We start from the raw sequence: 22,979 nt of genomic DNA, 5'->3' as shown, positions 1-22,979 counted from the left end.
TGTGATATTAATGTTCAACCTGGCCGGGCCGCATCCTCCCATCCCCCACCAGCCTAGGAAGGAGGGAGTTGGGGGCTTAAGGGCTCCCCTCCCCCCCAATGCCTCCTCTCCGTAGTGGTTGGGTGGCCAGCAGGGGGAGCCCACCGCCCAGGGTTGACCCCTCCTGGGCAGTGCAGGCCAGTTGGAGCCGGCCCTTCCTGCCTCCCCCTTCCCCCTGTTGGGTCGAGTCCCAGTGAAACTGTGGTCGATAACCCATAGCCTCTCACAGCTCCTGCCCATATTTGCACTCTCGGTTCCTCCTCCTCTGGCCTTGTAGAAGTTTGCAGCTGACTCCCTGGCCAGCCAGATTTCCCTTTGGCTTTTAGCACACACCCACCCCCTGCCTCCCAGCTTAGGGGTAACTGTGGGGTTTCCATGGAAGGTTCCTGCGGACATCACTTAGAGGCTGAAGCAGGATCTCATGCACCAGGGAAATGGTGGCCGTGTGGTGCCAGTATTGGATAGAAGCCGTGCCAGGGGGGCCCAGGGCCCTGGCTCATCCCCAGCCCCCACCCTCCCTCAAGCAATCTCAGGATGGGCGGAAGTGGTCTGGTGTCTCAGAGGAGGGCAGTCAGCCTCTGAGCTGGTTAGCTTTCCCCCACTGGTGCCAGAATCAGGATTCTAAGCTCCAGGCCTTTACCCTCTGCCACCCTACCTCCCCTTCTACAGAATGTGGCTGGACTCCTTTCTTTGCTCTGAGCCTCAGTTTCCCATCCCCCGAGCAGAGGCAGATCAAGCGTGGAGGGGGCCGTGGGCCGCAGTCATGGGCACACACCAGCTCGGGCTTCAGTCCCGGCTCCACCATGGCAAGCAAGTGCCTTCACTTCTCTGCCTCAACTAACTCAGCTGGAAAATGGGGATAATGACAGCACCTGTCTCAAGGTGATGAGGGGACTGACAGAGGAACCTCACGGAGTACTTGCCACAGGGCCTGGTCCACTGTAAGTTCTCGGCAAACACTGGCTATTGACAGTGGACAGGACTGGAGTAGGGGGAAGTCAGGTCCTCCGTGGGACCCTTCATGGATTGGGTAATTGGAAGGACCCTAAAAGTTCTATGAGGTGGGAGGGATAAGGAAAGAGGCCTGGGGAACGGCAGCTTACCTTGAACCAGCCCACCTTCCCTCCCTCCAGCCCTGGTGTCCCTCACTCATCCTCACAGATCCCCCTGGCCTGGCTGAGGCCACCCAACAAAGGCCCCCTTGTATGGTTCTGTTTGTTTTGGTAATAAATTTCCTGAGCAACACTCCCTGGGGTGGAGTGGCCCAACAGCCCGCAAGGAACTGACCTGGAAGCTGCATGACCACATTGTTTAGTGGCCACCTTGGTTTCTCCCTGTTCCCACCAAGAGCTCCAGAGATGTGTCCAATGTTTTCTAGCTCCCAGCTCCTGGGGCCTGAGAAAGATCTGGATGTAACAGCACAGGGAGCACACTCCTCTCCTTAACCAGAAGCTGTGGGCTATGGTGGAGCTCTTTAATAAAGGAAGGGGGAGGACACCCATATTAACTGAACATCTACTATAGGACTACTTAGGGGGCATTTAATATTGACCGTTCCCCCAAAAAAGATATGATTACAGGAAGGAACCTGAGGTTTAGAGAGCATTTTTTAAAAAGTATTCCCCCAATCACCCAGCTACTCAACGGTGGAACGAGAATTTGAGTTCTGACCCTAAACCAACCCCCCCCCCAACTGTGGGGTCAGTCACCAAAGTCTCCTCTACTCTCTTGGAGTCCCTGATGTTCTCTCTGTTGACCACTTAGCTGAAACTAGCCCCTACCTCTGCTATATGTTCGTACTGAGGACCCCCTTTATCTTTAATAAAAAAAAAAAAAGATCTTATTTTTAAGTATTCTATAGACCCAACATGGGGCTTGAACTTAAAATCCCCAGACCAAGAATCACCTGCTCTGCTTGACTGATCCAGCCAGGGGCTCCCGGAGACCCTTCCTGATGCTTGAAAGGAACGCCGAGCACTTCACTTACACGCAGGGAGTAAAGGCATGAGAAACAGTCCTCAGGAAATGTAAGACAAAAGCATAAATAGGTTCTCCGCTTTTGCAGCATTGTTTATTACAAAGAGAGAAACCTACAATTATTTTTTTAAACAAAATTCAAGGCTCCAGGACTCATCTCTGGGGCTTGTCCTTCTTAAATACCAGGACGAGGGGAGAAGAGAGCTGGCTGCTTTTAGGTCCTATCAGAGCCTCCCTAGCCGCTCCCTGAATTTGGACCCATGAGCCAGTGCACTGTCTCTTTGAGGATGTGTGCAGGAACCGGTGGGGTCCCTCACCTGGTCTTCTGCAGCACCTCCCCTCCCCCTGGAGAGTGCCAGTGTCCTCCTCCCCTTGCACACCTAGGGGCAAAGTTCCAGGAAGTTTCCCTCCTGTGGGAGGAGGTAAGCTCAAGTTCAGGGTCTCCGCCTCCTCCAGCTCCAGGAAACCACCCCATCATGTGGCTTCTGGAAAAGTCACGCTTAGAATCGGTCCAGGGAACAGCTGTGGGTAGAGAAAGTAGAGGGAGCAGCAATCGAAACTCACCCTTGACCCTGTGCCACCGGAGGAGGTGAAGTCTGTCCGCCCCCTCTCTCCGCCCCTTGCCATGCCCACCTCCCTGCCGGCACTGCCACGGTTCTGAGGAGGGCTGTCCTTCTGCGTGGGACTTCTCGTCCTTGGACTGGAGTGCCTTTGTATGTGCTGGGGACGTGGGACGACCTTGGGAGAACCCAGACCTTCTGGAAAGCTGGGGCACATAAATACAAACCTAAAACCAGACCCTGCCTGCCAGCAGGCATCAAGGGCCCCATGGAGTCAGTTGTGGCCAAGGAGGCCAGCGTGGCCAGCTCCTGTCGCAGGTCCAGCTGACGGCAGGAGTAGGGAGGTATTAGGGTCCTCCTCGGCCTCCTTCACTGTCCTTTGCCATCCCTGTCATCAAAGAGGTTGGGGTTCTCTGCCAACGTGGCCCGAACTTTCTTCTTCTCCTTGAAGCGGCCTGAATTGGAGACTTTGACATGCTTGCCCTTTGTGTTCTTGTCCACGATCTTTTCCAGGCGGGCGTTATAGTTGCCATTGGGGTCGCCCCCCTCAGGCCGAGGGGGCTCGGCGCTGCCCTCCGTTGGAGCATAGGTGTCGGGGATCTCATACAGCACCTTCGGAGCAGATTTCTTTTTCCGGAGGAAGGTCAGCTTCCACCAGCCGACTTCGGTCATGGCCGTCCCCGGAGCCGAGGGTGGGGCTTTCTGCAGGAACACGGTGGGACAGTGAAAGGGGTCAGTGGGGAGAAGGGAGGTGCCTTGGAGCAACCGTCTCTAGCTCCTAATCATGGGCTGTTTTAAGAGTCCAGGCCTGAGGGCGGGGGGCGCCTGGGTGGCTCAGTGGGTTAAAGTCTCTGCCTTCAGCTTGGGTCATGATCCCAGGGTCCTGGGATCGAGCCCCACATCGGGCTCTCTGCTCAGCAGGGAGCCTGCTTCCTCCTCTCTCTGCCTGCCTCTCTGCCTACTTGTGATCTCTGTCTGTCCAATAAATAAAATCTTTAAAAAAAAAAAAAAAAAGAGTCTGGGTCTGAATGGATTGAAGGTGGGGCCCAACGATCCCAGGGTTCAGATAAGCACTACAATACGAGAAGAGAGAGGGGTCTGGGGAATGGGTGGCGGGCATTGGATGGACTGAAACACCCTGTGCATTCTGCTTAGAATTCATTACAAAATAAATAGGATTTATAATTTGGAGAGTAATTTGGACTTCCCAGTGGGGACCAACGGGAGTGGAGTCTTGTGGGTTTTTTTTTCTAAGTGGGAGGAGCCTCAGGGAAGGGTGGGGGGTGGGGAGGGGAGTCCTGGGACTGCACCAGCCTTGTGACCTCTGGCAAGGTACTTCTCTGGACCTCAGGGTCCTCACCTGTCCCTTCCAGCGCTAACCTTTAGCTCTAAGGTGAATCCCCGCCCTCTGAGGGAGGCGTGCTCTGCAAAATAATACATGGTAACGGTGATCATCACTGAGACAGCTCCTTTCCCCACCCAGCTTCCATGAGCACAGGAGTTTGCAGAAGAGCTGAAAATTGGAGGGAGGTTTTTAGGGTCACAAGGTGCCCGTGAGATATACTTATCACAGGCCGACTCTTCACAAGGAACCCAGCGGGGATGGGGCTTGAGGGCTGACATCGAGGCTTCTCCACTGACAAGCCACGTGCCCTGCCGTGAGTGGCCTGACACGGAGGTGGCCTCATCTTTTACTCATTTCCACAAAGTTGCTGTCTGAGCTAGTGGGAGTTCTGGGAGACAAGGCTGCCTGGACATGGTTGCCAGGGGATGCATTGAAGACGGAGGAAGGAGCCGGCAGACTGGAGGAGGAGCTCTGAGCAGCGGGGGGGGGGGGGGGGGGGGGGGGGGGGGGGGGGGGGGGCAGGCAGAGGGATGAGAAATCGAGGCATCTCTGGGCCTGGAGAGGGTGGTGGGCTGGTTCTCAGGACCCTGCATGCGGCTGAGAAGGGTTCTGGGGTGGGAGCAGTAGCCACCATACTCCAGAAAGCTGGATGGTCAGGTGGGCCGAGCACAGATGAACAGCTCACCTCCTTTTAGAAACCGATGGTCTTAACCACATTTTCTGAGAAGACCAGAAAAAATATGACAAATGATGAACAGTGGTTTTCTTTATGGAGAAGGAATAGAGGATGTTTTCTCCCGGTTGACTTCTGATTTCTAGATATTCCTTAATAAGTGTGGTTTTTGGTTTTTTTCTTTTCTTTCTTTCTTTTTTTTTTTTTAAGAGAGAGAGCAAATCAAATTTTGGGGAAAATGGAAACAAGACGCTGACCTAGGCTTGGAATGGGCGGAATGCCTGCCTCCCTGGGCCCCTTGTTGCTGTTGTTCCCTTTCCTCCCATATACTCAGCCCCACGCCCAGGGCGCATGCCTGGTGGACTCCTTCCTGCCTCTTCATCTGGGAAGCAGATCCTACATTGCTCTGTCCCTCTGGCTGAGTTCAAGTAGCGGGAGAAGCCCAGGGGAGATCTCGTGCAGCTCCTAGTTAGAAAGTGAAGGAGGGGGTGAGAGTGGCCGGGTAAACACTTCCAGGGCACCCGGGGGAGGCGAGCACATGAAGGGGATGGCCTGAGAGGTTTGCTTTGGCAGCTTGCCCCACCTGGGCTTAGTACAACCTTGCACAGAACTTGGTGTTCCAGAATGGGTTTCTGGAAGGAGTTGGGGGGGGGGCACTTGCTTGGCCTGTGGGTGCCCCAGTCACTGCCTGGTCTGGGGCAGGGCCCATGACCCCACCACCGCCCATCCGAGGTTGGATGGGAGGAACTCAGGGAGTGGAGGATCCAGCTGGTGAGCCAGACAGTAACCACCTGACTGCCCACCCCCTTGGGGGGCAGCGCTTCTGCCCCTGCGGCTAAAATACACCTGCTCTAGCAGTTCCTGCCAATCGGCTCCCATGGGGCTTAACTCTCTCTCGTTGGAATGAAGCAAGTGACAGATCACCGGGAACTTAGCAATAAACCTTGGAGAAACCGGAATAGCCCTCAGACCCTGCCCTGGGGTTTCCACCACCGCACAAAGGCATCTGTTGGCCTTGAACTCTGGTCTACGATGCCGTTTGTGGTCCCTTCTGCCCGGGAGGACAGACAAGCAGCTGTAAAAAGTATCTGCCCCCTTTTCAGCAGGACTGACAATGGAAGTCTGAACAGAACAATCAATTAGAGGACCATTCTTCGTTGTACAAAATAACCAAACCATAAGACCGTTTTCAGTAGTGAGCCACCCCAAAGCAGTGTAACATCTGATTTGCTTTACATCAAAAAAGTGCTGTGACATCAAAAGCTATGGAAAGTTAGAAAGAGCAATACAGCCACTGCGGCATGGCCGTGCTGATTCACAGAAGGCCAGAGGGGGCTGGGGGCTGGAGGTGTCCTTGGGATCTCAAGCGGATCCAGCATTTAGTGTCATGTGGTGGCCCCCGCAATCAGCCTGCGCGTAGGGCCCTTAGCTGGCCAAGCTGAGGGCTGGGCCCTTGCCCTGGGGCCCTGCAATCCAGGGGATGATAGAAATCAGCCCAGAGGGTGCTGGCTACACTTCTGCCCTTTGCCAGGCTTCAGAGCCCACAGACGGCCTGCGGGATAGCCTGCCCCCCTCCCCTAGGACCGCCAGCCCTTGGCATGCATGTGGCCAGCCCAGGACAGGCCCCACCGCCGAGTTCTGTGAACCGCTCTAAGGACCTTGCTCAGACTGGCCCAGGCCCCTTCTGAGCTGGAACGAGTTAACCATTGACTGTGGGAGGTGGAGGGGTGGAGGGGAGCTGAGGAGGTACTCGGGGCTTTAAGACCACACCCAGAACCCCCCCCCCATATCCCTCCACAGAGTCCCTGATGGCACTTCTCCATTCTGGATAAGACTGGGGTACCCTGGAGAGGAACAGGGAGATCCCCACCAGATAGCCAGCAACATCCTCCAGGCTGGGGGCTAGGCTCCTGCTTAGCAAGTGTTAACCGAGAACTGCTCAGGACTAAAACTTTCCCAGAAAGAGCTCTGCTGGAGGCCTGGAATGACTCCAAGAGCCAGTGGGATGAGTCTGACTTCTGCCTGCCCACCTAGGGAGAGATGGAAGCCGGCCTGCCTGGGTTTTCCTTCCCAGTTAGGCTTGTCAGCCACGGAGGCAGAACTGGGTGCCCTGACTGTGCTCTGTGCCTTGGTTTCCCCACCCGCTCTCCCTCTGCCTGTACCTGTAATCCTGACTGCTCCGGGCTGGAGGTGAGACCTTCCTTAGAGAAGGAGCTGAGTGTGGCAGCTGCCCGGGCGGGAGGCTGGGAGAGGTAGGGGTGCCTCCAGGGTTCCACGCCAGGCAAGGCTCCGGCGAGGAGATCTGGGTGGGAGCAGCTGTGCGGCAGGTGCCCGAGAAACAGGTGCAGCGGCGGGTACCTGCCCCACTGCGGCTCCAGGAGTCAAGGTGAACCTGAAACCCAGCCCCTCCCGGCTAAGTAAACAGAAGCAGAGGCCGGATCTGGCTGATGAATATTCATTAGCCCAGAAATCCAATCCCAGTGCCCCTGCACCCACCCAGAAGCCAGGGTCCTCCAGGGATCACCTCAGCAGGAAAAGGAAACCCCAAGGGAAGTCTGGGGCAGGAGAAACAAGGAAGCCTCTCTCCTGTTTCCCCATTCTCATGGGCCTGGCTGCACCCGCCCCCCCCAACCGTAGCCAAGGTCACCCTCACCCCTTTCATGCCTCCAAGAAGCTCAGACCCTCTCCAGCACGGACCCTGTCTGGACGTTGCCCCAGGCACAACCGGGAAAGGGTTAAGTGCCGCTGCTCCCTTTGGCCAGGTGGGACGGACGGACGGGACAGGACGGGGTACACCCCAGCTCCTTTGAACTCCTGAGTCGAAACCAGTCCCTGGTTAAACTGGTTGGCAGACCGGTTCCCAGGCTGTCCGCTCCACCCCAAAGCTCAATGCTCCGCAGGCGGGCACAGGGTGGGGGGCTGCAGTTTCCTCCTGACCTGAAGGACCCCTTCTCAAGATGGGGGATGGGGTGGTCACTGGCCATGCCTCACCAGCCTCTTCAGACCCAACCACCCTCGAACATGAGCAGAGGGGCATGGGGGCATTTGTATTTATGAGGTGGCCAGAGAGGGAAAGGTAAGAATGCAGAGCGTGTGCACACACCCTCCTGATCACTGACCACCAGCCCGGGCTGCCTTTGCAGCGCACTCTGTGCCTACATCCCTGGAGATTGGGAAAATCTGCTGCACGGTCAGGGGCCCTGTAGCTGCCTGTCCTGGGGCTGCCCTGCTGCGATGCTCAATCCACCTGCGTAGCTACCTTCCTCCAAGGACTGAGTAGGTATATGCCAGGCTCTGAGCGGGCCAGTGGGTGGAGGAAAGGCAGACGATTCTCCGACTCTCTGTTTCCTTGGGCTCTTCCTCCCCGCAATCAACTCCCAGACTAACCAACTGTCAAACCTGCCCTACCATTTCCAACCCTGCTTCTACTCGGTTCAGCTTTTCATGGCCTTGTGAGTTCGTATACCCCTCCTTCCGAAACAGCCCCCCTGCCTCGAGTGGACAGTCCTTCAAGGCACCCTCCCCCATGGCCCACAGTGGAACCCCTGGGGCCTGGCCCTCTTAGGATGGGCCTCTCCCACCCCTCTCTGAGAATACTCTCACTAGTCCTTTTCTCTGCCTACCTTCCTGGGCGCCGAACCTGCCCAGGAGGGTAAGATGAGGAGTGCATGCTGCGCCCTTGGTCAGGAACAGCCTCCTGGGTAAACTAAGACAAACTCCTATTCATCCCTCAAGACCCAAATTGATTACAATGCCTCCTATGCCACCAGGAATTGTTTTGGTCCTACAGAATTTGCTCATTTGCTTCTATTTAACATGATATTCACCAGAATTAATTATATATGTGTATGTGCACACACATATAAACCTATATAGTATTGTAATGATCTAGTCATATATTTGGCTCTGTTAGAGAATTTTAGCTCCTTGAGCCAAGAATTATCTACTACTGATATAACAGGGATTTAATCCAAGCTTTACAACACAACACAAATGAGAAATAGAAGTCCTGTCTTTACCCTAAGAAATTCATTTTTTTAAGAGTTTAAGATTTTATTTATTTGACAGAGAGAGCGAGATCACAAGCGGGCAGAACAGCAGGCAGAGAGAGGGGGAAGCAGGCTCCCTGCTGAGCAGAGAGCCCAATGCGGGGCTTGATCCCAGGACCCTGAGATCATGACCTGAGCTGAAGGCAAAGGCTTAACCCACTAAGCCACCCAGGCGCCCCACACTAAGAAATTCTCAATCTAGCCTGTTGCCCATGTCCCACCCTTCCCACCAACCTTCCTGGAGGTCAGGTGAGAGAAAACCCATTTATTTTACTTGTGATTTCAGCTACAGCAGGCTTGCTGCTCGTGCTCATCTTCTCGGGGGTTTACGTGAATTACGGATATGATTTTGCAAGGTCCTCCTGCCTCCAGTACGAAGCATGCTGGAGCTCCTGGCTGGCTCAGTCAGTGGAACGAGCAACTCTTCATCTCGGGGTTGTGAGCTGGAGTCCCACACTGGATGTGAATATTATTTTAAAAAAAAAATCTTAAAATAAATAAATAAGTATACATGGTTGTCCCAGGAAGGTGCCCACAGATTTCTAGATCTGCTGCTTTCTCTGAAAACCACATCTCTTTGAGAGCAGATGCCCAGTTAGAAGACACCAGAAGAGGTTAAACATTCATCCCAGCCTTATTCAGTGTATAGCCTTATCTTACACTCCCTGTGAGACCGGAGGGTGGTGGGATGGGCCCCAGCCTGGGGTGCAGTAACCAAGGGTCATAGCCCCAATTCCATGTGTACTAGAAGGGCTCCTACTAGAGGCAGTCATCCCCTTTCCCCTTGACCCCCAAATCTAGGCCTTTCTGCTGCTGGGGACCTAGAGGAGCCAGAATCCTGTTCTCTGACCCCCTACCCTGGAGAAGGCGCCCCAGTGCGAACTGCAGTGGGCAGGACTCGGTGGGTACCCACCTGTGGCCTGCCACTGGAGAAGAACACCGGAAACAGGTGCGGGATGTGGAGGCTCCGGCCCACCCGCGCTGAGAAGGACCAGCCTAGGAAGTCCCGCCCAACCTTGGCCTTCCGCAGATTGATTTCTCGGAACAGCGGTGTTGGGAGCGGAGTGTGAGATAAGGCCATAAACTGTGAATGTCTTTTAAGCAGGCCACTTTATTGCTTTATAATTTTGTTAACGTTTAAATGCACCTCCTTTGGGGCGCCTGGGTGGCTCCGCCAGTTGAGCTGCCGACTTCTGATTTCAGCTCAGGTCGCGGTCTCGGGGTCGTGGGATCGGCCCCGTGTTGGACTCCACGGTCCGCGCAGGGTCTGCTTGAGATTCTCTCTCCTTCCCTCTGCTCCTGCCCTCCCCTTCTCCTGTCGTGCCCTCACGTGCACATGCTCTCTCTAAAATACATAGATAAAATCTTTAAAAATAATAAATAAAACAAATGCGCCTCCCTAAAACTAGGCTCAAGCATGATATTTTCACGTACAAACATGCAACATGCCTATCTTCAGAAAGCTGTGCTCGTTGAGTGAAGCAAGTAAAATACACCTCGGGAGCCCCGAGGGCCTTGGTGCCCTACTGTGGCGCGGAAACACAGGGCCCCATTGGATTACAGTTTCGAGCATTTCAGGGGGGCTGGTTCTGGGTCCTGAGCTGTCGAAGACGGGATGCAGAAAAGAGCTGGGGAAGGCTTAGCCCTCCCCCCAGACCGAGTGACCCCGGGTCCCACTCATTACTAACTGCCTGCCTGCACATGCCACACCTCTTATTCCTTCCTTTACGAGGACCCATTAAAGCACCTGGCGTTCAGTGTCCGGTGTCCTACAGGTGCTGGCGTTGTGGGCATGCGCACACCGGTGCTCCCTGCCTGCAAGGTCCTCACAGACTAGACACGGAGAAAGACTGAAGAAAAACCACCCAGAAACCACACTGCAAACACCAAGAGGCCCAGCCGAGGCTGCTGAGTTTCCAGGGTCTCAGCCCAGCAGGCAGATACACCACACACACACACACACGCACACACGCACACACCCCAGCCAGTATGATTGTGAGCAAACACACGGAAACAGAGACCATAAAGTAATAACCGATGTTGGATAAAAGAAATGGATTATTTGAATGTCAAGGGTAAGTAAGCCTTTTTATGGCTATCGTAGGATGATAAGTAATGGGTGTTTTTGCCCAGAGTGAGGGCTGGTGAGAAAGAACTTTGGAACGGAACAGGGACTGTGGCTGGGGGTGGGGAGATCCAAGTATCTGGCACAACGACTGGGGAGAAAGTGGGAATCAGGCTGAAGAGGAAGGAGGAGAGACCCAACGCTGGTGCTGAGGTGGCTGAGCCCAGTGAACGGGGTCGGTAGGGCTGAGGGAGAAGCCACATCCCACAGAGAACAAAAAGGCAGTCTGGGAAGCCAAACAGGCCTGGGTTTGAATCCCAGCCCCACCAACTATCAGCTGTATGACCTTGGACAAGTCACTGAAATTAGCTTTGGCTCCCTTACCTTTTAAATTCTGGCTCACATGGGGCGCCTGGATGGCTCAGTGAGTTAAGCCTCTGCCTTCAGCTCAGGTCATGATCCCAGGGTCCTGGGATCGAGCCCCACATTGGGCTCTCTGCTCAGCGGGGAGCCTGCTTCCCTTCCTCTCTCTCTGCCTGCCTCTCTACCTACTTGTGATCTCTGTCTGTCAAATAAATAAATAAAAGCTTAAAAAATAATTAAAAAATTAAATTCTGGCTCACAGTAGTACCCACATTATACGGTTTTTGGAAGGATCAAATGAGATAAGGCTTGTAAGGCACGTGGCATACGGTTGTCACTTCCCAAGGAAGCTAACAACAGCAACAAAGGACAGTCAGGCAGCCCACAGGCACCCCTGGGCTCTGTGCTTTCCTGTCCAAAGCTGGCACAGGCCTGCTGTGTCCTTCTCCGCTCCCCTCAACATGCTGCCCAATCCCTAGTGTCCCATCTGCTAAATACGCAGAGAATTGTGAGACTCATAGGCAGGAGCACCCCACACACCACCTTCCGACAGCTGGCAGTCCCAAGGACCAGACGCCCTGGAGAGCAGACCACTTACGTGCTTCTCTGCCCATAGGCCCCCTGAGGTTCCCTCTGGCCTTGGAAAAGGACAAACACTGCAGATTGTTGCCCAGAGTCCACAGTGTATGCTGTCTGGGGCAAGGCACAGCGCTTCTCAAACCTTCTTCTGTTCCACATGAGTCACCCCCCGGGGCACTGTGGGTGGGGTGACATGCTGGTGGTCCCTGCCTCCGCCAACTCACCCTGCCCTGCTCCTTGGTTCAAGGAGGAAGGATGCACCTTGAGGCTGGGGCAGGGCCATGCTTCTTGGGATGTCCCAGGGAGCCAGGAACACAGAGCTGGAGCCCAGCAAGTGTGTGTTTAATCGCAGGGGAGCCCCAGAAATTCTCCCAGCCTGAGTCAGGCCTCTGAGATGGGAGCCAAATTCCCCTGAGAGAGCCCTGAAGAGGCCCCTGGTTTTGCCCTATGAGCCATTTCCAGGGAAATCTTTCAACCCATTTTATAATAATGATGACTAATGTTTCTCTCTCACACAAGCGCGCGCGCGCACACACACGCGCACACACACACACACACGAGTCTACAAAGAACGAGAAATATATTAAAGCATGTTGCAAACTGTAAAGAGTTTTATACATCTCGTTTATTTATTTAAGCCTATAAACAGAAATACAAAGATAATTGGGATGGATGCTATCTCCACGTTGAGGAAACTGGCTGGCAGAGAGGTAATGGAAATAGTCCAAGATCTCACTGGGCAGAAATCTAGGTCTTCTCACTGCTGTACCACACCACGCAGCTCAATAACAAAGTTACTGGGTCCCAAGTGCTGTGCTGGGGCCCGGGGCGGAGGGTGGAGGGTTGGGGGGCGGGTAGGGTAGCTAGGGTGGGGGAGTGGTCCTTTAGGAAAAACCAGGTGGAGCCTTGGGGAGGAGCTAATATCCTGGAAAGGGAGGGGCCCCAAATGGCACACTCAGCCCTGGGTCTCCTTGGCCCACCCAGTCTCCCCGCTCTAGCCATTTCTTGCCCAGTCTCACGTCCTCCCGAAGCTTCAGCCACTGCACGGATTACAGATCGGTCGGCCTGTGGCTCCCCAAAACTGTATCCCTAGACCCAGCGCTCCCCTGAACTCCAGAGCTATAGACCCAAGTGTCTCCTGCCTACTTTTCACGTGCATACCTCCTAGCACCACTAACCAGGTAAGTTCAAAGCCAAGATCCCCTCCTCCCAATACCTGCATCCCTGTCACAGGCGGTGGCCCTCCCAAGCCAGCCACCTAGGTTTCATCCTTGCTGTCTATCTCCCCCATCCACATGGCCATTTGATGGCCAAGTTCTGTCAGTTTCCCCCTAAAATCAAATCTAGCCTTCCCCTCTTCCTCATGTCTTGTCCCAGGTCCAGCCCTAACCTCTACATAAAAACCTCCAGACAGTCTTCCTGTCTCCAGTCTTATCACCCATGAATCCACTCTCCTCGCACTCAGTCGGAATAAGACCCTCCCTGTTTCAAACCCTGCAAACCTCCCGTGGTTCCTCTCCGTCTGCAGGAGTGAAGTCCAAGTTCCTTAATGAGGCTCCTCCCTGTGATAGCACTTTTCCACCTTTACAGTCTCCCCACTGGCCATTCCTTGCCTCAAACCTTTTTCTGCACCTGAGCTGGCTAGCCGTCACCGCCGCCGGCACCATCGTGTGAGACTTGTGCAAGTGCCCTCTTGAAATTCTTCCATTTTTTTTTTAAAGATTTTATTTATTTATTTGACAGAGATCACAGACAGGCAGAGAGGCAGGCAGAGAGAGAAGAGGAAGCAGGCCCCCCACTAAACAGAGAGCCCGATGCGGGACTCGATCCCTGGACCCTGGGATCATGACCTGAGCCGAAAGCAGAGGCTTTAACCCACTGAGCCAGCCAGGTGCCCCGAAATTCTTCCATTTTTTAAAAAAGGGGCCCTGCATTTTCATTTTGCGCGGGGCCCCACCAATTACGTTTCCAGCCCTTGCTGCCTATTCCTTACACCCCTCTTGCTGTTTGTGGCCTCCAAAACTTTGTGTAGTTTCCTCCACCTGGGACACCCTTCCCCGCATACCCCTTTTTCTGCAGCTCTTCCTTTGAGGCTCAATTTAGGGGTTACCTTTGGGATGCCTCCTTCTCCTTCCCTAATCACCCACCACGGAGCAGGTGCTCAACACACGTCTATCGTATAAACTGAACGGGAAAGCAAAGTGTGACAAGTCCCACAAGAGACCTACAAACTACGACAGGCGGTAAAGTGAGGCAAGGCCAGAAGGAGGCATTTCCAACGGCCTCCAGGTGGCCAGAGTGGGCGCTAGGACCCTCTCTGCCGGACCGGTGATCTCGGCGCCGAAGGCTCCGCACCCACCTGGCCGGAAGCGGCAGGGACTAGCTCTCGGGCGCCGCCAGCCGCCACCTCGCCGCCCTTGCAGCCTTTTCTCTGCGCCCCCGCCCCTCTTCGACCCTGAGCCCGCCTCGCGTCCCCCATTGGCTGTCTCCCATTCTCCCGCCCCTCCCGGGCTCAGCCATTCGGAGCCCCGGGGTGGGTGGGGCTTGAGGCCAGGGGTGGAGCGCGCATCCCGATTGGTTCGGAGGAAGGTGGCGACGTGGCCGGAGGAGGCCGGTTCGTGCCTCAACCACGACCAGCGCCGGATTGGTTGTAGGTGGGGCGGGCCTGGGTCACCGGCCGGAAGCGGAAGTGGCGGAAAGATGCAGGTGTGGGGACAGGAGTTGGGGGGAATGGGGAACTAGTCCGGGGACCCTGGACTGATTCAGGCCGTCGGTTCTTGGCCCGCATCCCCGGCCTCCCCCAGGCGCGGCCATCTCCCCGGCCCATCATTCTGGCCCCACAGGGTGGCGGTTGGGCCCCCGAAATGAACGCGCGGGTGGCACGCCCCGTTCCCGCGCTCACGTCGCGTTCCCCGCGGTGTTTCCCTCCAGGACCATCAGCACGTGCCCATCGACATCCAGACCAGCAAGCTGCTCGGTAGGAGGAGACGCCCCGCGCTCCCAGCTGTCAGGGGGAGGACCTGCCCTTTGCCCTCTGTCGCCAACAGCTGGGAGCCCTGACACCCCAAGGCCCCCGTTGAGGTGCTGACCATTCGCCGTGACCTATGCTCCCAGCCGTGGTTACCTGCCACCCTTGAAGGAGCAGGAAGGAACCATACATAGAGTCTGTACTTGACCTGTGCCCTCTACTGTAAAACATTCGTGGCACGTGTTGTCAAATCATTCAGGTGCAGAGTAATGGCTTATTTTAAAGATGGACAGCTACTAAGTGGCAGATAGGAAATTGGAGCTTGAGTCAGGTTCCACTGTCTATGCTTTTTGGATGAAAAAAAAACCTTCCCCTTCTTTCTTTTGAAAACCTTCCATCCTCCTTTGATTTTAGGAGGAAGAGGGACATAGGTCCAGTTGAGAATGAGTGGCCAGGCCATCTCCCTGCTGTCTGTATCTGATCTAAATACCTCCTCATTTCAGAGCCAGGCAAGGACTTCTTCATCATGACCCTTCCAGGGCAAGTGGACAACTTGTGGATTTTAAAATGCTCGTTGCACTGATCAATTTGATGCCAGTTTTGTCGTTAAGATGACATCCGTTTGACTACCTCATCCACTTTCAGTTCTAGGACATGTACAGAACTTTTCTTTCTGAAGATTTTAAAGGAATACAGCAGAGGGAGTGTAACCGATAACCACGGTGGGATCCCTGTGTTTGACCAGTTGGCAGGTGTATTAACAAGGACAAGGTTCTGAATTCACCACTGTGGGCCATATAGCCAGTCCTGTGCAGTGGGCACTAAATGGAGCTTCTTCAGTGTCATTTCAGATCTGTCCCAGTTCTTCAGCACAGGCGCACTCCTGGTGTATGAGCTGCTCATTGGTTACGGAAAGGACCATACCATTTGTTAGTGTTTGCTCTCCCAGGTGCTGTTTTGGGACTTGACATTGTAAAAATGAAGATTTTTACTAGTATTTATGGAATCCTTGCCATGGGCCAGACACAGTGCTCTGTGTTTTACCTTCATTCCCTCTTGTATTCAGTTTCTTATTATCCCCATTTTATATGTGGGGAAACTGATGCACAACATGGCTGAGAAACTTGCTTAAGAAAGTTGGTAATTAGGGGCACCTGGGTGGCCCAGTTGGTTAAAGGTCCAACTCTTGATTTGGGCCGGGGTCATGATCTCAGGGTTGTGGGATTGAGCCCCACGATGGGCTCTGTGCTCAGCGAGGAGTCTGCTTGAGGTTCTCTCCCTCTGCCCCCCCCACCATGTTCGCATCCTCTTCCCCACCCCACAAATAAATCTTTTTGTAAAAGTTGGTAATTAGAAGGCAGGACCGTCTGGACACAAAGCCTAGCTCTTAGCTTCTTCCTACTGAGGAAGTGTGCATGGCTCTCATCCACCCACACCCTCTGCTACAAACAGATCTGGGCCCAGAGACCAGGAGGTCAGTCGTGCTGGTATTCTCGTGGTAGGTGGTACTTCACTGTTGAGAGTCGACCAGTGGTATCTCGTCCTTAGGGCGCTGTGGGTATTAGGGGCTTTGCTGTTGTTCATTCATCTGGTACTTGGCATAATCATCTTTTATTTTCCATTGTCATGGTTAATCCCAGCCCCAAGGAAGTGGAAGTTGAAAAGCATCCTCTGTCAGTACGAAAGATATAATTACCCATGGAAGCAAAAATATTATGGAGAATTTAGAGTGGTCAAAAGTGGCGCTTTGATGTCAGGACCAAGTTTAAAGTTTTACTTTATCCCTGCGCGGAAGCAGTTGCTCTGTAAAAGTCACACTGTGACGGAGTCCGTTTAACCCCAAGGGTCCCTTTGAGCCCCTCTTTATTCCCGCAGTCCCCACACCTTAACCAATAGGCGTACAGCTTTCAGCCAGTGTCTTAGCCCATTTCCCTTGAGTTAGTGATGGACTTCCGGCTGTGTGAATGGAAATGCTGTGATTTGGGGGTTTCCCACATAGACTGGCTGGTCGACAGAAGGCACTGCAGTCTGAAATGGCAGAATCTGGTGTTGAGCATCCAAGAGAAGATCAACGCTGCCATCCAGGACATGCCAGAGAGCGAGGAGATTGCCCAGCTGCTCTCTGGATCCTGTGAGTGCCCCTGGGCTACCCTGCTGGAGCCCCCTCTTCCCTGAAGCCCCATATATCAGCTGAGCTGCTCCTTTGTTGTTTAGCCGTAGGGCTGACCCCTAGAGATTTCTCTTGGGGATACAGATGCTGGTTTCTTCCAGCACAGCACGCTGAAGGGGAGAGCTGTACATGCTAAAATTCTTCTCCTGCTCACCAGTCAACCACGTGCCCAAGGTAGGTGGGGAAGATACTATAATTCCCAAAGTCTTTGCTCTTCCTTCCTTTCCAGACATACACTACTTCCACTGCCTGAGGATCGTGGACCTTCTCAAAGGCACTGAAGCTTCCACAAAAAATATTTTTGGCCGGTACTCTTCACAGCGAATGAAGGCAAGTGTGGGTCAAGCTGGTGAGTTACACCTGGAAACATCCTGTCTCCAAGGTCCGAGGCTCTGGTCTCGTTAAGGGTCCACCGCAGAGGCTTACATAGACTATTTCCTGAGCTTTCTCGCCATCCCCAAAGTTTAGAGCAAAAATAGACCCTAACCCTGGGTTTACATTTTCAGGCCTGCTACTTTGGGGAGCGCTCATTTGTGCCACATTCTTAAAATGACGTGGGTGGTCCAGCCAGTGCGATGAAGGAGGACAAGGGCTCTAGGTCTCATGTGATGTGAAGGCTGGGGGAGCTTCCCCTGTTTGTGGCTTGAGCTGAGATGTGGTTGCTGAGCGCTACTCCAGCTCACTTCTGTTTCTGTCCTTACCCAGGACTGGCAGGAGATCGTAGCCCTGTATGAGAAGGACAACACCTACTTAGGTAAAGTTGCCCAGCCTGGGAGGCCCAGTGTCCGTGGGGCAGTCCACTCCCCAAGTTCTGAGACGCTAGGCTTCCAGAAAGCACAGTCCATGTGGGGAAAGAGGCTGGGGTATAAATGTTTGCCAGGTTGGCAAAGAAATTCCCCAAAGGGTGTTGGGAGGAGGAGGAAGACCAGGCAGGTAGTAGGCATGTGTTTTGGTCCTCCGCCGCCAACCTCTTGGTGACTGATTCTGTCTGCAGAAGAGGCATGGGTCACCCAGGGTCCACATTGGGTGCCCGAGAGAGTAATTACAGGGTGCATTGTACTTTGGGGTATGTTTCCTAAAAGTCCTAATAATAATAGTTCATACTTACCAAGCATCTACTAAATGCAAGGAATTCTACTCATGTTTTATGTGCATTCTCTCTCTTAATGCTCATGGTAAATATTTTTACCCCAATGTTAGAGAGGAGGACTAGATCAGAGAGGTTAAATGACTGGGTGAGGTGCCCTGGCTGGGAGGGGAGGAGCAGGGAGGCCAAGCGTGTCCCAGGGGCATGCTAGCCTCGCGGCCTGGGCATCTGGGGTGAATTTCCCGGGCCCTCCTCAGCGGAACTCTCCAGCCTCCTGGTTCGGAATGTCAGCTATGAGATCCCCTCGCTGAAGAAGCAGATCGCCAGGTGCCAGCAGCTGCAGCAAGAGTACAGCCGCAAGGAGGAGGAGGGCCAGGCGGGGGCAGCTGAGCTGCGGGAGCAGTTCTACCACTCGTGCAAGCAGTACGGCGTCACGGTGAGCCTCGTGGGGGGCCCCAAGCCCAGCTTCTCCGCCCCCCACCCGTCTTGTCTCAGGCCTCCTCTTCTCCCCCTGCCAGGGTGACAACATCCGAAGAGAACTGCTGGCCCTGGTGAAGGAGCTGCCGAACCAGCTGGCCGAGATCGGGGCGGGGACTCGGGCCCTGGGTGAAGCCATCGACCTGTACCAGGCCTGCGTGGGCTTTGTGTGTGAAAGGTAAGGGGCCTCAGTGTCTCTCCAGCGGGGAGGGGACAGCTGACCTGTGTTCCTTGGCTGTTCTGTCTTCCGTGCTTGTGTTTTTCCCACATCCCATTTGAGTTTGAGTTCACACGTGTGCACCTGCGGGAACCTAAGGCATCTGTCCGGAGGGGAGCCTGGCATGGGCTTCCCGCGGGCCTGGCAGGAGGCTCAGTTGGCCTCTCCATTGCAGACCCGAGGAGCAGGTGTTGCCCATGCTGCGCTACGTGCAGAGGAGGGGGAACTCCACAGTGTACGAGTGGAGGACAGGGACCGAGCCCTCCGTGGTCGAGCGGCCGCACCTCGAGGAGCCGCCTGAGCCGGTGGAAGAAGACGCGGTACGACAAGCCTGGCGAGAGCCGCTGCCTTGGCCCCTGTACCCCACTCCCCCTCCGCTTGAGTACAGAGCCCCAGAAGGAAGAAAGAGGGATTCTGGTGAGAGAGCCCAGAGCTAGAAGGGCCCAGAGGATTCTCCTTTTTTCCGGCCTCCTGGAGCCCAGAGTATGGAAGAGCTTGGCTTTGAACTAGGAATCCTGCCGATCTGTGAACTCTCTGAAGATGGGCTGTCCTTTGGGGTGCCCCTGACACGGTGTGCCGGTGCCCCCTAGAGGGGTGGCTAAGGCCTCTGGGGAGGCACGCCCCTTTCTTTCACCCACTTTCTGGGAGCTAACATTTTTTTTCCCTTCTAGATCGACTGGGGTGACTTTGGAGTAGAGGTGGCTTCTGAAGGGCCTGACTCTGGCATCTCTGCCCAGGCTGCTGGAATTGACTGGGGCATCTCCTTGGAATCAGACTCAAAGGTTAGGAAGCCTTCCTCTCTGAGGACTTTCTGTGATCTCTGCTTTGGGGGTGAGAGAAGTGGTGTCTGTCTTTAAAGACGTGACTCAAAGTCCATAGCCCTCAGACGAGGTGAAGTCCAAGGGGAGACAGAGCTCCCACAGGGACGTATCAGAGGTTTGACCCCTTTTCTCCTGGTATCTGGGGGCAAGGTGTGGGGGGAAAGGCCGGTGGTCACCCTCCAAGCAGGGATGAGGGTGGCAGCACACACGGTCTCTGCTGCCATCTTCGCCGCCGACCTCAGGGCGGCACGTCCATCACGCAGTTGAAATGCGCAGGCATTGAACTTACCTAGGGCTTTGGTTTATTCTGGCTGCCTTTGATGGGGAAGATTCTTGCAACCCTGCTGGGGTTCTTTGCTTTCCACCCAGGAAGCTGGGGGTGATGGGATAGACTGGGGAGACGACGCTGCTTTGCAGATCACGGTGCTGGAAGCCGGAACCCAGGGTAAGCGCACGTCCCTGGAGTCCTGGCCCAAGTGCGTGCTCAGAGGTCCCCGTGTCTCCAGAAATAAACAGTGCATTGCCAAAATTGGGCTCCTCACACATCCAGCTGTTTCCTCAAAATCATGATGATGGTGTGAGAGTAGGGGGATGGAGAGAAGTTCTTAAAGTCAAGTCTAGAAGCTCACAGCTTTTGAGATAGCGAAAACGGGTCATCTTTTCTGGTGGGAGGTTCCAGGAGGGCCAGTGGCCTTGGAGGTCTGACCTGACTCCCCTGCCCCGCAGCAAAGAGGCTGTAGCAGCGATCCGAGCCACTAGAGGGCGGTGCAGGATGAAACTTCGTGGCCTGCTAGAGCAGAGGGGACCCCTCCAGGCCTTGAAGCCAGCTCAGTGGTCCTCCCAGACTGGCCTTTGGTCCTAGTGTCTGATTCAGGCTGGACCTATGGGAGAGGGTAACCCTTCCCCTCTGGCCCTCTGGGATGAGACAGCAGGTAGCTTTACTGCATTGAGTTTGTGTCCAGATGAACCCATCAGAACCTCTCAAACTTGAGGTTCTTTTTTTTTTCCTGGTCCCCAGCAACTTTATCACATTTCTGTCTCTCTTCCCGGCAGCTCCAGAAGGTGTTGCTAGGGGCCCAGATGCCCTGACACTTCTTGAATACCCTGAGACCCGGAATCAGTTCATTGATGAGCTCATGGAGGTACATCCTCTGGGAGAGGCCTTCCCGTTTGTGTTCATCTCCGTCTGTTCCCTTCCCAGGGCCCTGCTGGCTGGTGAGGGCGTCATGGAGTGGAATTCGTAGTCCTCACCTTTCCTTTCTCTCTCTGCCCAGGGAAGCCCCTCTTAGCCTCCAGAGCAGAGGAGGACAAAGGCATCACGTTTCTCTGGTAGAATAAGAGTGACAAGATGTGTGGCTGGTTGCCAGATTCTTCTAGCCCTTTCTTAACCCAGGAATCCAGCTCAGACATGGGTTCCTGTTTGCTGAATCATTCCTCTCACAGAGAGAAAACACCTTCACTGGGGCAGAGAGAACCCATCAAGTTTCTGTGCTCTTAGTTTATCTGAGCCGCACGCAGAGAGGAAGGAGAGGTATCAGGGCTGGAGGTACGGGGCTGAGATAGCGGGAGGGGACAGAAGAGCGGCAGTGGAGGCTGCCTCGGGTTCTCACGTTGTAGTTGGTAAGTCTCTAGCAGTAAAAGTATTCAGAGGAAATAATCTCTCATCACCAGGCGTCCACCCCTCCCATCTCATTCTTATATTTGGAGCAGTCTGAGGGCTCAGGCTCTGAATTCCCTTCTTGGGTTTCAACCAGATCCTTTTCTGCCCTCAGCTCGAGATCTTCTTGTCTCAGAGAGCCGTGGAGATGAGTGAGGAGGCGGACATCTTGTCCATGAGCCAGTTCCAGCTGGCTCCCGCCATCTTGCAGGGCCAGACCAAAGAGAAGATGCTTACCATGGTGTCGGCGCTGCAGGATCTGATTGGCCGGCTCACCAGTCTTCGAATGCAACACCTGTTTATGATCCTGGCTTCTCCAAGGTCTGGCTTTTGCGGTGATGTTGGGCCGTTTGGGAGCATGAGGTGGGGTGCCGCCATCTTGAACAGCCCTGACTCCGTGTGTTCCCCTTCTCCACAACCCCTCAGAGCTCTTCTCTGCCTCCCCTGGCATCTCTGTCACAGTTGGGATCAAGGCTTCTCTTGGGGCAGGACGAGGTGGTCTGAGGTGTGCGGGCAGGCTCTGCTTCCCAAACAGGACAGGGGACCTGGGGGCTACACGCGTTGCAGAGAGGGAGCGAAGGGTGTGGCGGCAGAGAGGCCCATTAGGATCTGGTTTCCTCAGCCTCCCCTTTCCCAGCAGCTGAGCAGGGCTGCCCAGGTTCCTCCGCTGCACCAGACACTTACCTGGGTGCCCTGCGCAGGTATGTGGACCGCGTGACTGAGTTTCTGCAGCAGAAGCTGAAGCAGTCCCAGCTGCTGGCTTTGAAGAAGGAGCTGATGGCGCAGAAGCAGCAGGAAGCACTTCAGGAGCAGGCGGCCCTGGAGCCCAAGCTAGACCTGCTGCTGGAGAAGACCAGGGAGCTGCAGAAGCTGGTGAGATGGAGAGGCCAAACCTGCCGAGGGGGAGGACCCCCCGCACCCCATCTCTACAGAAGGAGGCACCTTTGCCTTTGCGTCCTGCCCATAGGGTGTCCCTGTCTTTCAGATTGAAGCTGACATTTCCAAGAGGTACAATGGGCGCCCCGTGAACCTGATGGGAACCTCTCTGTGACATTCTCGACGTTTCTACTGGCCCATCTTCCCAGCCTTCAGGAAGGAGGGTGGGAAGCCAGGGCCAATGGGACAGGCTGGTCAGAGACCAGGCGCCTGGAGGCCAGGAAGCCACAGGAGGGAGCCATCCCTGGATGGTGACCTTGACAGCTGCTGCACTGTCTGGCAAGGAGCTGTCTTGATGGGCCCTGTGGCCTGACAGCCTGGAACCATAGTTTCAGGCCCGCTCATCATCTAGCTGGCCTCAATAAAAAAGGAAGACACTCTTGCTTCACTGCCGACAGTTTCTGCTGCTCAGAGCCTTGAGTCACGGCTGTGCATCTGTTTGCCAGGGCTCCGTAATCCCGTGGGCTCCCAAGGCCATTGGCTTTTCCTATGGAGCCCCAGGGTCCGGATGTCCCCCTTGCCTTCTGGTGACAGGAAGGGCCCCAGTTGAGTATCTACAGTGGCTCAGCAAGGGGGCCTGGGGTAGCTGAGACGGCTGGGCCCCTTTCTCTCCATGGCCAGGCGAGACAGCCCCACTCAGGCCAGAAGCCCAAGGGGACCCGTCAAGTGGCAGCCTGCAAAGCTGTATTTTCCTTTTAATCACAGCTTACCTCCAGGCAGAGGGAAAATGTGGTTTGGGGAGGAAGGGTCCGATAAACAAGGTGGAGACAGGAGTTGTCACCTTCACCAGCCGCCTGTCCACTCGCTACCCACGACTGCCTGCGTGGTGACTGGGCAGAGCCCCGCCCAGGACAGCACCCCTCTCCCAAGCCACCTACCCATCCCCATTTCCCAGGAAGGTAGGGGCTGGGGGTGGCCGGCAATTCGATTTTAATTTCATAGCAGAGCAGTTGATTCATGGTTCTTTGTCGCTGGCGTTGACTCCCGTAATGACTT

The 22,979-nt window shown here is 54.8% G+C and overlaps 2 protein-coding genes across 4 annotated transcripts; one reads left to right on the top strand and one right to left on the bottom strand.

The window, feature by feature from the left end:
* Positions 1–2,084: 2,084 nt before the first annotated feature.
* PRR15L (proline rich 15 like) lies at positions 2,085–9,697 on the bottom strand. Of its 3 annotated transcripts, XM_045986056.1 has the most exons (4): positions 7,248–7,263; positions 6,757–6,986; positions 4,950–5,059; positions 2,085–3,278 (listed from the first exon to the last, which is right to left on the bottom strand). In XM_045986056.1, the coding sequence occupies exons 3-4, from the start codon at positions 4,974–4,976 to the stop codon at positions 2,946–2,948; spliced, it is 360 nt and encodes a 119-aa protein (XP_045842012.1). In that variant the 5' UTR covers positions 4,977–5,059; positions 6,757–6,986; positions 7,248–7,263; the 3' UTR covers positions 2,085–2,945. The 3 variants fall into 3 exon arrangements, with proteins under 3 accessions (XP_045842012.1, XP_045842014.1, XP_045842013.1); XM_045986058.1 differs by lacking the exons at positions 4,950–5,059; positions 6,757–6,986; positions 7,248–7,263 and adding exons at positions 8,918–9,099; positions 9,557–9,697; XM_045986057.1 differs by lacking the exons at positions 4,950–5,059; positions 7,248–7,263 and having other exon boundaries at positions 6,757–7,113.
* Positions 9,698–14,210: 4,513 nt separating this feature from the next.
* Positions 14,211–22,386, top strand: CDK5RAP3 (CDK5 regulatory subunit associated protein 3). Its single transcript, XM_045985892.1, has 14 exons — positions 14,211–14,356; positions 14,582–14,627; positions 16,618–16,749; positions 17,018–17,118; positions 17,494–17,542; positions 18,133–18,311; positions 18,394–18,530; positions 18,745–18,889; positions 19,241–19,351; positions 19,760–19,835; positions 20,444–20,532; positions 21,163–21,368; positions 21,749–21,920; positions 22,033–22,386. Exons 1-14 carry the CDS (start codon positions 14,351–14,353, stop codon positions 22,096–22,098), a joined length of 1,515 nt encoding a protein of 504 aa, XP_045841848.1. The 5' UTR covers positions 14,211–14,350; the 3' UTR covers positions 22,099–22,386.
* Positions 22,387–22,979: the final 593 nt, after the last annotated feature.

Source organism: Meles meles, chromosome 18, assembly GCF_922984935.1.
Source record: "Meles meles chromosome 18, mMelMel3.1 paternal haplotype, whole genome shotgun sequence".
Classification (NCBI taxonomy): domain Eukaryota; kingdom Metazoa; phylum Chordata; class Mammalia; order Carnivora; family Mustelidae; genus Meles; species Meles meles.
This window is presented reverse-complemented; position numbering and strand designations above follow the sequence as displayed.